Source organism: Salmo salar, chromosome 18, assembly GCF_965601325.2.
Source record: "Salmo salar chromosome 18, fSalSal1, whole genome shotgun sequence".
In the NCBI taxonomy this organism is placed as follows: Eukaryota; Metazoa; Chordata; class Actinopteri; order Salmoniformes; family Salmonidae; genus Salmo; species Salmo salar.
The window spans coordinates 93,593,661-93,609,115 of record NC_138308.1 but is presented as its reverse complement, the minus strand read 5'-3'; the positions used below and the strand labels follow the sequence as shown (position 1 = coordinate 93,609,115).

General features: G+C 46.6%; 1 protein-coding gene across 1 annotated transcript in view; it reads right to left on the bottom strand.

Annotated features, from left to right (window-relative positions):
• Positions 1-485: 485 nt before the first annotated feature.
• The window catches only part of unm_sa40862 (un-named sa40862), a 125,822-nt gene continuing 110,852 nt past the window's right edge, over positions 486-15,455 (bottom strand). Inside the window, exons 2-6 of the mRNA XM_014156769.3 lie at positions 11,303-11,520; positions 10,672-10,798; positions 9,808-9,939; positions 8,454-8,593; positions 486-8,252 (exon numbers count right to left, since the gene is read on the bottom strand). Coding sequence (XP_014012244.2) covers positions 7,085-8,252; positions 8,454-8,593; positions 9,808-9,939; positions 10,672-10,798; positions 11,303-11,520 — 1,785 coding nt within the window. The 3' untranslated portion in view covers positions 486-7,084. The remainder of the gene's footprint in view (positions 8,253-8,453; positions 8,594-9,807; positions 9,940-10,671; positions 10,799-11,302; positions 11,521-15,455) is intronic.

The following is a 15,455-nucleotide window of genomic DNA, read 5'->3' as shown; positions in this document are numbered from 1 at the left end:
AAAATATCGTACAATGTGTTGAATTTCTACATCGGAAAAACAGCAGGTCTTCAGCTAACGTTTACTATCAGAAAACAAACTGGGCAGCAGCACCTGTTGGCAAATTAATCTATAGTACAATCTATCCACAGTCCATTTTAAGCCCTATCCTGTCCTGCGTATATAGAGAGGAGAGAGAGAGGGAGGAAGGAGAGGTAGAGCAAAGAAAAGAAAACATTATGGACCAAGGGCTAAAAATAACAACATTTATAGAAATACTTAAATACATTTTGATCATTGAGCCACAAAAAAATAACAAAGTTGTAGCCCCCCCCCCCCCACACACACACACACACACACACACACACACACACACACACACACACACACACACACACACACACACACACACACACACACACACACACACACACACGCACACACACGCACACACACGCGAGCAGGATCTGTGAATCATCACAAGGTAAAGCAATTATATCCTGGTATATCAAGCAAGTTGAATTTTTATTATTGGTAACATTCACCATCAGTACCATCACAGGTATTGTAGCATATTCATTCAATTACATTTATTATCAGAAATATATAGAAGACCTTTCTTTTAGTTTGCGTGAATATAAAGCTGTGTTGATAGAGGTGGCCAGTAAAGTAAACACTGTATTACAATGTTAGCTCATCCATTCATTTATCCCAACTGACTAGCTGGGCCGCACACACAAGATTTGGTTCTGGGTTCAGAGATTAGTGGAAATCAACAGGGACATAAAATAATCTGTGATTTTAAAATACAGATAATAATCCAGACTGTATGTCTGTCCCCTGTAGACCATAATGGTACTGACCAGTAGTAATAATATCTATATGTCCCCTGTAGACCATAATGGTACTGACCAGTAGTAATACTATCTATCTGTCCCCTGTAGACCATAATGGTACTGACCAGTAGTAATAATATCTATCTGTCCCCTGTAGACCATAATGGTACTGACCAGTAGTAATATTATCTATCTGTCCCCTGTAGACCATAATGGTACTGACCAGTAGTAACATTATCTATCTGTCCCCTGTAGACCATAATGGTACTGACCAGTAGTAATACTATCTATCTGTATGTCCCCTGTAGACCATAATGGTACTGACCAGTAGTAATATTATCTATCTGTCCCCTGTAGACCATAATGGTACTGACCAGTAGTAATATTATCTATCTGTCCCCTGTAGACCATAATGGTACTGACCAGTAGTAATATTATCTATCTGTCCCCTGTAGACCATAATGGTACTGACCAGTAGTAATAACAACAGTACAATCATTAATAGTATCTTATATCAAGCAGAGCAGAATAATAACAGGTTGAAATATCAGGAGGAATAGTTTTTGTTTTGGAGCTTTTTGGTGCCTGTTAAAAAAAAAGAAGAAGTTTAAATCTTAATCCAAGTTGACCAAACGCTTTAGTCTTTAACTCTGTAAATGGCCCCTCTTTCTCCCCTCAGAACTGACACATCCTCATGTGTAGACAATAAGTAATGTGGACAGCACTGGACTGTTACAGTGACTGGAGTGTGTTGGTGTTATAACATGTCATAGACATGTCATAGACCTTACAAAGGCTAGGTCTTAAATGATACTGTATTCCCTATGTAGTCCACTACTTTTGGTTCTAAATGAGGATTTATATATATTTTTTTAAATTGAATCTTTACAGGAATACAGATGTGTAGGATCTTAATTTGAGCCAGTTTGCTACAGCAGGAACATAATCCTGCAGCAATAGGAAATGTGAATTATTATGTGGATTATAATAGCATTTTTTTAGGGGTTGATATTTTTCTGTAAGGGAAAAGTCCGAAAAAAATATTCAGAAGCCTTTTTAAACCTCAAATCAACTACAAGATTAACATTTCTGGCATTGCAGGACAGTTCTCCTGCAATAGGATGATCAAATTAAGATCCTACACCTGTAGAGAATAGGGTGTGTTTTGAGATTTGCTTTATCATAGTAATAATATAATGATCATTATCAGCCTGTCAACATTCGTGCTGCAACACAAAGACATTCCAACAGCTTAGCGAGGACTTCACAGCGACAAAATGTAACCGACGTCTACAAGAACGTTGCTCTGTAGTTGGCTGTTTTACGCAAATGGCGACCAGTGTGCTTGATCAAGTTGTGACCTTGTGGGAATGCGTGTGTGTGTGTGTTCTCTTGGCACTCTACTCGCTCAGAAAGAGACAGAAGCGGTGTGTGAATATAACAGCACGAAAAGTAACCAAATCAGGTGAAGGCTCAGTCAGGAAGTGAGGTGAAGGCTCAGTCAGGAAGTGAGGTGAAGGCTCAGTGTGTGTGTGTGTGTGTGTGTGTGAGAGAGAGAGAGAGAGCTAGGGCCACACAATCAAAACCAGGTCATCTGTTTGTGGTCTAGATTCATTCTGGAAGGTTCTTTTCATTTAGTAGAATAAAATACTACCATCTCTCTCTCGCTCTCTCTCTCTCTCTCTCTCTCTCGGCTGGATGTCCTTGGTCAGCTGGCAAACATATGTTTTTCAGTATGCAGTAGGTTCTTGGAGAGAGAGATCCATAATGAGGGGGCCGTCCGTGAAAGCCAACCCAGGGGCTTGAATCGCAGCCTGTGCCCCTGGACCGAGCTCTGACCTCCATAGAACCACGAGAGTATCCAGTAATCCATATAGATTATGGCCTGGGGGGAGGTTGGAGAGAGGGGGGGGGGAGGTTGGAGAGAGAGGGGGGGGAGACGCTGCTTTAAACTCAAGGCCCAGTCCCTCACCTCAAACGTTGGCTAGATGCAGACAGCGTTGAAAGGCAGAAGTGACAGAAAAAGAGAAATACAAAAAAATATATATATATTATTTTTGTTCAAAGGCAGTCGGGTTGAGATCGGAGAGGTCATCTACAAACGGTACCCTATTACCTACGTAGTACACTACTTCCATACACTAGGAGGTACAGTGTACATAGGGCTGTCCCATAAACGCAGTGCACTACATAGGGAATAGGGTGGGATGTGAGAGCAGTGGAGGCTGCTGAGAGGAGAAGCAGTGGAGGCTGGTGAGAGGGAGGAGCAGGAGCAGTGGAGGCTGGTGAGGGGGAGGAGCAGTGGAGGCTGGTGAGAGGGAGGAGCAGGAGCAGTGGAGGCTGGTGAGGGGGAGGAGCAGTGGAGGCTGGTGAGGGGAGGAGGTGTGGAGGCTGCTGAGGGGAGGAGATGTGGAGGCTGCTGAGGGGAGGAGATGTGGAGGCTGCTGAGGGGAGGAGATGTGGAGGCTGCGGAGGGGAGGAGCAGTGGAGGCTGCTGAGGGGGAGAAGCAGTGGAGGCTGGTGAGGGGAGGAGGTGTGGAGGCTGGTGAGGGGAGGAGCAGTGGAGGCTGGTGAGGGGAGGAGGTGTGGAGGCTGGTGAGGGGAGGAGCAGTGGAGGCTGATGAGGGGAGGACGGATCATAATAAAGGCCGGAACGAAGCAAATGGAATGGCACCAAACACCTGGAAAACAATGTCTTTGATGCCATTCCACTGTTTCCACTCATCTCCCCAATTAAGGTGCCAGCAACCTCCTGTGGTAAGGATGCTATAGGAGGTCAGAGAGGAGGATCAGACATCCTCCATTTTGTTTTGCTGTGCTGGGTCATTGGCTGATTTAAGAAGACTGGGTCCAGTGTGATGGACGATAGCCTGTAGAGGTGACTGTGAAGCCAAACACACAGGGAGTTTCTGTCCACAGTTTATAGAAGAACTGGTTCATGATAACACTCAGACGTGTGGATTCTCAGGTCCATGTTTATTCATATAGCATGCTGACATGCCTCAGTGTTCAATTCAGTTGAAACTACAACAATAGAATGTTCCCTTTACTCCTCTCTTTGAGTTGAAGGAGAATAGAATGTTCCCTTTACTCCTCTCTTTGAGTTGAAGGAGAATAGAATGTTCCCTTTACTCCTCTCTTTCAGTTGAAGGAGAATAGAATATTCCCTCTACTCCTCTCTTTGAGTTGAAGGAGAATAGAATGTTCCCTTTACTCCTCTTTCAGTTGAAGGAGAATGGAACTCTCCTTCTCCCTTTGTTCCATGGAAGACAAAATAAAAGGAATGCAGATTCTCTGTTTTGTCTCCAGCATCCTGTCTTTTTTGCCCTCCTCTCCTCTGACTTAAGAGAGCAGATCCTAAATGGTGGCATCAGATGTCTGTGCTCGGCTGTCTCTCTGTCCGTCTCTCCTCTTCCCTTATTCCTACGCAACCGTTCTTCTAGGCTTTGTCCCAAAAGGCACCCTGTTCCCTTTATAGTGGCTAGCCTCTTCGCTCCGGGAGACCTGTAACTTTACACACTGATCTCCCGTACCCCGAAAACATATTTACCAGCCCTCTAGTTGACCTAAATAATGTGTGAAAATAAACATTTATATCCAACTTTTCCTGAGTTTGGCCCGAATTCACACCATATCTCCTTAAAAGGTGGTGTGCTGCCATCTGGGATCACGCGGTAATCTATATTGAACAAAAATATCAAAGCAACATGCAAAAATTTCAACGATTTGACTGAGTTATAGTTCATATAAGGAAATCAGTCAATTAAATAAAATTCATTAGGCCCTAATTTATGGATTTCACATGACTGGGAATACAGATATGCATCTGTTGGTCAGATACCTTAAACAAAAGGTAGGAGCGTGGATCAGAAAACCAGTCAGTATCTGGTGTGGCCACCATTTGCCTCATGCAGCGTTACACATCTGTTGATTGTGGCCTGTGGGATGTTGTCCCACACCTCTTCAATGGCTGTGAGAAGTTGCTGGATATTGGCGGGAACTGGAACACGCTGTCGTACACGTCGATCCAGAGCATCCCAAACATGCTCAATGGGTGACATGTCTGGTGAGTATACAGGCAATGGAAGAACTGGGACATTTTCAGCTTCCAGGAATTGTGTTCAGATCCTTGCAACATGGGGCCTTGTATTATCATGCTGAAACATGAGGTGATGGCGGCAGATGAATGGCACGACAGTGGGCCTCAGGATCTCGTCACGGTATCTCTGTGCATTCAAATTGCCATCGATAAAATCCAATTGTGTTCGTTGTCCGTTGCTTATGCCTGCCCATACCATAACTCCACCGCCACCATTGGGCACTCTGTTCACAATGTTGACATCAGCAAACCGCTCGCCCACATAACGCCATACACGCCATGCACCATCTGCCGATACAGTTGAAACCGGGATTCATCCGTGAACAGCACACTTCTCCAGCGTGACAGTGACCAACGAAGGTGAGCATTTGCCTTCTGAAGTCGGTTACAACGCCAAACTGCAGTCAGGTCAAGACCCTGGTGAGGATGACGAGCACGCAGATGAGCTTCCCTGAGAGTTTGTGCAGAAATTCTTTGGTTGTACAAACCCACAGTTTTATCAGCTGTCCGGGTGGCTCAGACGATCCCGCAGGTGAAGAAGCCGGATGTGGAGGTTCTGGGTTGGCGTGGTTACACGTGGTCTGCGATTGTGAGGCCGGTTGAAAGTACTGCCAAATTCTCTAAAACGACGTTGAAGGCGGCTTATGGTAGAAAAAGAAACATTAAATTCCCTGGTAACAGCTCTGGTGGACATTCCTGCAGTCAGCATGCCAATTTCACGCTCCCTCAAAACTTGAGACATCTGTGGCATTGTGTTGTGTGACAAAACGGCACATTTTAGAGTGGCCTTTTATTGACCCCAGCACAAGGTCCACCTGTGTAATTATTATGCTGTTTAATCAGCTTCTTGATATGCCACACCTGTCAGGTGGATGGATTATCTTGGCAAAGGAGAAATGCTCACTAACAGGGATGTAAACACATTTATGCATAACATCTTAGAGGAATAAGCTTTTTGTGCGTATGGAACATTTCTGGGATCTTTAATTTCAGCTCATGAAACACTTTACATGTTGAGTTTATATTTTTGTTCAGTGTAGCGTCGGAAATTATTACATGTAATTATTTTGACCATAGCTCACACATTGTATAGCCCAAAACGACTGGTAAGGCATCCCGGATTCTAGATTTGCCTTCAGTGACGGGAAAAGTTTATTGGAAATATGTCAACCAGAGAGGTCTGTTTAAATGTGTTTTTCGGGGTACGGGATGTCGCCATCAGCGACGAGAGATCTATGTACAGTATAGGTTTCCCGGAGAGAAGAGGCTATATATAGTACACTGCTTTTGAGCAGAGCACTAAATAGGAAATAGGGTGCATCCATCGTTCTATAGAGCCTCCTACAGTATCCCACAGTATCCCACAGTATCCCACAGTATCCTACAGCCTCCTACAGCATCCTACAGCCTCCTACAGCCTCCTACAGTATCCTACAGCCTCCTACAGCATCCTACAGTATCCTACAGCCTCCTACAGCCTCCTACAGCCCCCTACAGCCTCCTACAGCCTCCTACAGCCCCCTACAGCATCCTACAGTATCCTACAGCCCCCTACAGCCTCCTACAGCCTCCTACAGCCCCCTACAGCATCCTACAGTATCCTACAGTATCCTACAGCCTCCTACAGTATCCTAGCATAGATATCTGGAAAACAAACATTCCAATGTGCAGTCTACTACCTTCCGTTTAAGACTACTCTCTCACTCCAAGCCTCTCTCTCTCCATCCCTTTCTTTCTCTCTCCCTCTCCTCCTCTTCCTACATCCCTATCTCTCTCTCTCTACCCCCCCTCTCTCTGTCTTTCTCTCTCTCTCACTCTGCCTCGCCTCTCTCTCTGTCTTTCTCTCTCTCTCACTCTGCCTCGTCTTTCTCTCTCTCTCACTCACTCTCTCGCCTCTCTCTCTGTCGTTCTCTCTCTCTCACTCACTCTGCCTCGCCTCTCTCTCTGTCGTTCTCTCTCTCTCTCTCACTCACTCTACCTCTCTCTGTTTTTCTCTCTCTCTCTCACTCTGCCTCGCCTCTCTCTCTGTCTTTCTCTCTCTCTCTCACTCCAAGTTGATTTACATCCCCTCTCTCTTGTCCTGTACTACAATATCCCCTCCTTTCCACTGCCTCTCAGACTATGGCAACCATTCCTTTTCCATTTCATCTTTTTATTCCTTTCTTTTCTGTTAGTTTACTATTGTGTCCATCACGTCATCTCCACCGTGGCAGCTCTCCTCTCCGTGTACGATCAACACCGGGAAGAAAAATGCATCGTGGTAAGACGGAGGCCTGTCCCTCACCCCCTCATCCACCTCTCCTCCTCCCTCCTGCTCTTCTTCCTCATCCCTCTCTCCCGCCTCTTCCTCCTCCTCTTCCTCCTCCCTCTCTCCTTCCAGCACTCCTCTACTTTCCTCATCGTCCTGACCCTGCCAGGACCCTAACCCCAGAAACCCTCCACCTCCGTCTTCACCCCGTCCTCCTCCCAGTCCTCCCCCCATACTACGAGAGTGAAATAGACTTGCTGGTCTCGGCCGTGTCCCTAGAGAAAACCCACTACGACTCAACACTAACCTGCCACCTCCCCCTCCCCCACCCTGACCCCCACCCCCTACGCCATTCGCCCTCATCCCAGCCACAGTGCCGTTCAGCAGGGCTTGATTCCCCGTCGGGGCCCTTAGCCTGGAGGGCAGGCTGGAGCTTGACGTGGTACTCCGGCACCGGGGACAGCTCTGGAGGAGGTAAGCCGTGGAGAAAGCCACTGGGCGGGTCATGCTGGCTGGGAAGCCCCCCTGGATGGAGCCTGGAGCTCCAGGTGTAGAGGAGGTGGTGGTAGTTCCTCCTGTTCCACTAACTCCTCCGTTACTCTCTCTCTCCAAGTCCATGAGAAGAGCTTCAGAATATGAAGGAACCATTTGTTGATTACAGCGAATGTGCCACTCCAGCTCTGTCATATCCACCGTGTTCACCCGCGATATTGCTCTGTAACTCGACCCGCCGTTGACACTCCTCTCTCCTCCCGTCGTTCCTCCGTTCTCCGCCGTCACTCCGTCTTCACGGATCGTCTCCTCTCCGAAGAGTTTCTCCACGTGGTAGTGTACATGGGCCGTGCAGTACTCCGACACGACCCGGATGGGCCAGGAGAAGAGGAATGCTGAGGCTAGCCAGAAGACCCGGTGTCGGGAATACCACGGTTGCTGGGTCGGGTCTGGAAACGCCAGAATATGCTCCTTGAAATCCACGTTCTTCAGATGCATCCCTTCCCGTGCTTCCATGTAATCGTCCAGACCCTCGTTGTCTCCGAAGAAGCGTGCTCGCTGGGTGAGGTATGCAGCCTCTGCACGAGCACTGGCAAAACTGAAACAGAGAAACAATTGATTCATTGATAGATTAATTCACTGATTCAAAAAATTTTCATAGCGTTTTTACAGTAGCTCAAAGCAGGCTAAGGTGAGAAACTCACAAAAATATATATTTTTTGAATTTTCAACAATCCTTTTTTAACTGAACATCAAGGATTCCAAATGTGTGTGTATTTGTGTGTATTGTGTGTACAACCTGAAACACTTGGTGAAGCGTAGCCTGACAGCCGGGTGCTCTTGAAGTCCCTGGAGCTCCTTGGAGACGTCTTTAACACCGTGGCGACCGTAGTCAAACTCAGAGCTGGAGGCGTGGGTGTTAACCCTCTCATGGTACACCTGTGAGGGAGGGAAAGGATTTTTTTTTTTTAAATGGTTTATTGTTTCATAGTAATGCTGTCGCGTTTTCATACAGAGTAACTATAAGGACATTTCTTTTTACAAATAAGGAATGTTTTACTTAAAGTGGCAATATGTGACTTTTTGGCCGACCCGACCAAATTCACATAGAAACGTGCGTTATAGATCGATCATTCTACTTGAAAGCAAGTCTAAGAAGCGGTAGATTTGTTCTATGTGCGTTATTTCTATGCTTCCTGTTATTAAGTTTTGTTTTTGCCTTTTATTACATCCGGTTTTGCTTCAAACAGCTGAAACAACAATATTTTTGGTTATACTCCCAAGTGGCGCAGTGGTCTAAGACACTGCATCGTAGTGCAAGAGGCGTCACTGCAGTACCTGGTTCGAATCCAGGCTGAATCACATCCGGCTGTGATTGGGAGTCCCATAGGGCGGCGCACAATTGGCCCAGAGTAGGCCGTCATCGTAAATAAGAATTTGTTCTTAACTGACTTGCCTGGTTAAATAGAAAAAATATGCCCCTTTTTCGGTATCCAATTGGTCCCATCGCTGCAACTCCAGTACGGACTCAGGAGAGGCAAAGGTCAAGAGCCATGCATCCTCCGAAAACACAACCCAGCCAAGCTGCACTGCTTCTTGACACAATGCCCACTTAACCCGGAAGCCAGCCACACCAATGTGTCGGAGGAAACATCGTACACCTGATGACCTGGTCAGCGTGCACTGCGCCCGGCCCACCACAGGAGTCGCTAGTGCGCGATGTGACAAGGATATCCCTGCCGGCCAAACCCTCCCCTAACCCGGACGACGCCGGGGAAATTCTGCGCCGCCCCACGGGTCTCCCGGTCGCAGCCGGCTACAACAGAACCTGGACTAGAACCAGGTTTTCTAGTGGCACAGCTAGCACTGCGATGCACCACTCAGAGGCCCTGGAAAATATATTTCACAGTAGTTTAGATGGTACAATGATTCTCTACACTGTACTAGCTTGTTTTGTCACATAAACTGAAATTAGGCGAACTATTGAGAGTTTTAGCAACCAGGAAATGATTGATTTCTGCATAGTGCAACTTAAACATTTGAAGCTGAAACTGATTGAAGATGCAACTGAATAAAGGAATATTTTTTCCCTGGACTTTTAGTGCCCTGCCTCAATTCTCCAGGTATTCCTCTACTTCTTTCTTCATGCTCACCTGTGTGGTGGTATAAGCGTCTCCGTTGCGATACCTGGTCACCTGTCTGGTCCGTCTGACGTAGTGGTAACTGATGGCCTTCCACCAGATACAGGGAGTAGCCTGCTGGAGCCTTGTGACACGCTCATACACCTGGACACAAACACACACACACACAAACACACACACTATCAGTCTACCCAACTCACTCCATTAAACACCCATTGTTCTCTTCACCAAAGTCAATGAAAGTCCCCCCAAAATATATATATATTTTATTTTGTATTTTATTTCACCTTTATTTAACCAGGTAGGCAAGTTGAGAACAAGTTCTCATTTACAATTGCGACCTGGCCAAGATAAAGCAAAGCAGTTCGACACATACAACAACACATGGAGTAAAACAAACATACAGTAGAAAAATAAGTCTATATACAATGTGAGCAAATGAGGTGAGATAAGGGAGGTAAAGGCAAAAAAGGCCATGGTGGCAAAGTAAATACAATATAACAATTAAAACACTGGAAGGGTAGATTTGTAGTGAAAGAAAGTGCAAAGTAGAAATATAAATAATGGGGTGCAAAGGAGCAAAATAAATAAATAACGACGGATGGGATAACGACGGATGGGATAACGACGGATGGGATAACGACGGATGGGGTAACGACAGATGGGGTAACGACGGATGGGGTAACGACAGATGGGGTAACGACAGATGGGATAACGACAGATGGGATAACGACAGATGGGATAACGACAGATGGGGTAACGACAGATGGGGTAACGACAGATGGGGTAACGACAGATGGGATAACGACAGATGGGATAACGACAATAAGACTCTCACAATAAGAGTCCCAACCAAAACAAAAGTCAGTAGCATACCTCTGCCGTCTCTGCGTGAGCCAAAATGGCGGTCTTGGAGTAACAGTGCCAGCATTCAACCAGATACACCACGTACAGCATAGCTAGGAAGGCTAGAGGGATATACACATAACCACTGGAACACGGGCTGTTAGAGGAGGGAGAAAGAGGAGAGGGGAGGGAGAGAGAGGAGGGGGGAGGGAGAGAGAGAGAGAGAGAGAGAGAGGAGGGGGGAGGGCGGAGAAAGGAAGATAAGAGAGAGAAAGGTCATGTTCATACAAACATAGTCAAACTTTATTTAAACACTTGTGTTAGGGATGTACAGATAGCCACTGGAACACGGGCTGGCTGGAGATACAAACACAATCTAACTGTGCATTTAACATCATTTAAAGTTAATTTAACATTCATTTAACTTAATCTAAAGTTCATTTAACTTCATTTAAAGTTCTTTTAACTTTATTTAAAGTGTATGTAAAATCCCATCAACATTTTCTTACAGCAGTAGAAAGAACAATAAAAGCTATCAAACAAACGAGAAGAATACATTAACATAGAAAACCCACAAGGAAAACTAGCTTAAGCTGTATAAAAGTATTTTTTAGGGTAGTGGGAGAGGTTTAAGGCCAATGTGACCCACACACTAACTAACCTGTCATGCTGGAGGTGCAGCTGAGGTAAGTCAGGGAAGGCGGTGGCGGACGTAGCCGAGACAACAACATACTCCCCGGAGCCTAGAACTGGGACACGGCAGACGACACACCAACCCAGCGTGGTGAAACACCCGTACATGAGAAGAGTGAGGAGGAGGCACTTCCAGTAAGACTCACGACACAGAGAGGCAGCCAAGGACTGCTGCAGGGGACGCTGCTATTAGGACAGACAGACAGACAGACAGACAGACAGACAGACAGACAGACAGACAGACAGACAGACAGACAGACAGACAGACAGATGGACGAGGAAGGGAGGGAGGAGAAGAGAGAGAAAGTTCATATTGAGGAGAGTTATGAGCAGGCACTGTTGCTATTGGAGGGAGAGAGGAAGGAAGAAAGGCAGGACAGAGAAGCTGTAATACACAAGGATAATGGTGTAATATACAATGATAATGCTGCGACTCACGATGATAATGATGCAATACACAAGGATAATGCTGTGATATGCAATGATAATACTGTAATATACAATGAGAATGCTGTAATACACAATGACAATGTTGTGATACAACAACGATAACGCTATAACACACAATGATAATGCTGTAATACACAACGATAACGTTGAATTACACCAGTGGTTCCCAAAGTTTTTATCGTCCCGTACCCCTTCAAACATTCAACCTCCAGCTGCGTACCCCCTCTAGCACCAGGGTCAGCACACTCTCAAATGTTGTTTTTTGCTATCATTGTAAGCCTGCCACACACACACACACACACACTATACGATACATTTATTAAACATAAGAATGAGTGTGAGTTTTTGCCACAATCCGGCTCGTGGGAAGTGACAGAGCTCTTATAGGACCAGGGCACAAATAATAATATAATAATAATCAATAATTTTGCTCTTTATTTAGCCATCTTACATATAAAACTTTATTTGTTCATCGAAAATGGTGAATAACTCACCACAGGCTAATGAGAAGGGTGTGCTTGAAAGGATGCTCATAACTCTGTAATGTTGGGTTGTATTGGAGAGAGTCTCAGTCTTAAATCATTTTCCACACAGTCTGTGACTGTATTTAGTTTTCATGCTAGTGAGGACCGAGAATCCAATCTCACATAGGTACATGGTTGCAAAGGGCATCAGTGTCTTGACAGCGCGATTTGCCAAGGCAAGAAACCAATCCAGAAATCTGGCAGTGGCTTCTGATTAAATTCCATTTTCACAGAACTGCTTGTTGCAATTTAATGAGGCTCTCTTGTTCAGATATCGGTAAGTGGACTGGAGGAATGAAAGGGATAATGAATCCAGTTATTTGTGTCATCCGTTTCGGGAAAGTACCTGCGTAATTGCGCACCCAACTCACTCAGGTGCTTCGCTATATCACATTTAACATTGTCCGTAAGCTTGAGTTCATTTGCACACAAAAAAAATCATACAATGATGGAAAAACCTGTATGTTGTCCTTGTTAATGCAGACAGAAAAGAGCTCCAATTTCTTAATCACAGCCTGAATTTTATCCCGCACATTGAATATAGTTGTGGAGAGTCCCTGTAATCCCAGATTCAGATCATTCAGGCGAGAAAAAACATCACCCAGATAGGCCAGTCGTGTGAGAAACTCGTCATCATGCAAGCGGTCAGACAAGTGAAAATTATAGTCAGAAAAGAAATGTTAAGTTCATCTCTCAGTTCAAAAAAACGTGTCAATACTTTGCCCCTTGATAACCAGCACACTTCTGCATGTTGTAAAAGCGTTACATGGTCGCTGCCCATATCATTGCATAGTGCAGAAAATACACGAGAGTTCAGGGGCCTTGCTTTAACAAAGCTAACCATTTCCACTGTAGTGTCCAAAACGTCTTTCAAGCTGTCCGGCATTCCCTTGGCAGCAAGAGCCTCTCGGTGGATGCTGCAGTGAACCCAAGTGGCGTCAGGAGCAACTGCTTGCACGCACGTTACCACTCCACTATGTCTCCCTGTCATGGCTTTTGCACCATCAGTACAGATACCAACACATCTTGACCACCAAAGTCCATTTGATGTCACAAAGCTGTCCAGTACTTTAAAAATATCCTCTCCTGTTGTCCTGGTTTCCAGTGATTTGCAGAATAGGATGTCTTCCTTAACTGACCCCCCCATAAACGTTACGGACATATACCAGGAGCTATGCCAGGCCCGCCACGTCTGTTGACCCATCATCCAGCTGTAACGCATATAATTCACTGGCTTGTATGCGAAGCAATAATTGTTTCAAAACATCTACCATGTCACAGATGCGTCATGAAACAGTGTTGTTTGAAGAAGTCATTGTCTGTATAGTTTTTTGGGCCTTTTCCATCAGCATTGTCCCAGCCATATCCGCGGCAGCAGGAAGAATTAAGTCCTCCACAATAGTATGAGGCTTGCCTGTCCTAGCCACTCGGTAGCTCACCATATAAGACTCTTCTGGCCCCTTCTTCTTAATGGTATCTGTTGCATTTATACATGTCTTACTACTCGAAAGTCATCTTTATTCTGAAATGAGGCGAGAAAAAAACCTCACCCAAATGTATAGCCCCGTTTGTCATAGGCGTCGTAAGGATAGGACCAAGGCGCAGCGGGTAAAGTGCTCATCTTCTTTATTATTCAAAGCAACGTGAACACTTAAACAAAAATAACAAAACGACGAAACAGTTCCATAAGGCTCCCAGGCTATACAGAAAATAACCACCCACAAAGACACAAGTGAAAACAAACCCAACTAAACATGGCCTCCAATTAGAGACAATGACAACCAGCTGCCTCTAATTGGAGGTCATTGCCAAAAACCCAACATAGAAATAGAAAACTAGATATACATATAGAAATAGAAAATATAGAACATAAACCAAAAACACACAAAACAAACACCCCCTGACCAAACTACAATGACAAATAACCCCTTTTACTGGTCAGGACGTGACAGTACCCCCCCTCAAAAACAAAAAACCCCACAAAAACAACCCCCAACTTAAGGGAGGGAAGGGAGGGTGGCCACCGTCAACGACGGTCCCTGTGCTACACACCCCTTCCCAATCCTCCCACTGTGGAGGCGGCTCTGGCTCTGGGCGTAGCTGCCATTCAGTTAACTCTGGGCTGCGCGGCATCGCTGGAGACTCCGGGCTGAGAGGCGTCGCTGGAGACTCCGGGCTGAGAGGCGTCGCTGGAGGCTCCGGGCTGAGGAGCGTCGCTGGAGGCTCAGGGCTGAGGAGCGTCGCTGGAGGCTCAGGGCTGAGGAGCGTCGCTGAAGACTCAGGGCTGAGGAGCGTCACTGGAGACTCAGGGCTGAGGAGCATCGCTGGAGGCCTGATGCGTGGGACTGGCATAGAAGGCGCCAGACTAACACGCACCTCAGGGCTCGTGCGGAGAGCAGGAACGGGACGTACTGGACTGGGCAGGCGCACTAGAGGCCTGATGCGTGGGGCTGGCTTTGGAGGCGCCAGACTAGTGACACGCACCTCAGGGCTAGTGCGGAGAGCAGGAACAGGACATACTGGACTGGGCAGGCGCACTAGAGGCCTGATGCGTGGGGCTGGCTTTGGAGGCGCCAGACTAGTGACACGCACCTCAGGGCTAGTGCGGAGAGCAGGAACAGGACGTACTGGACTGGGCAGGCGCACTAGAGGCCTGATGCGTGGGGCTGGCTTTGGAGGCGCCAGACTAGTGACACGCACCTCAGGGCTAGTGCGAGGAGCAGGAACAGGCACAGGGTACACTGGGTCTTGGAGACGCACTGGCGGTCTGGAGCGCATGGCCTGCACAACCCGTCCTGGCTGGATAGTCACTGTAGCCCGGCACGGGTGGAGCACTGGCACAGGGCGAACTGGGCTGTGCTGGGGAATGAGGGCTGCCGTGCGTAAAGCAGACGCAGGATAAACTGGACCGAGGAGACGCACTGGAGACCAGATCCGTTGTGCCGGCACACTTCTTCCTGGCTGCCGGGCAACTCTTGCCCGGCAACGCTGCGGAGCCCTTATTGACCGTACCGGACTGTGCGTGCGTATGGGCGACACCGTGCGCCTTTCTGCGTAACAAGGTGCTTGCTTGATCCGTCGCTCTCCATAATAAGCACATGGAGTTGGCTCAGGTCTCCACTCTGACTCTGCCCAACTCCCCGTGTG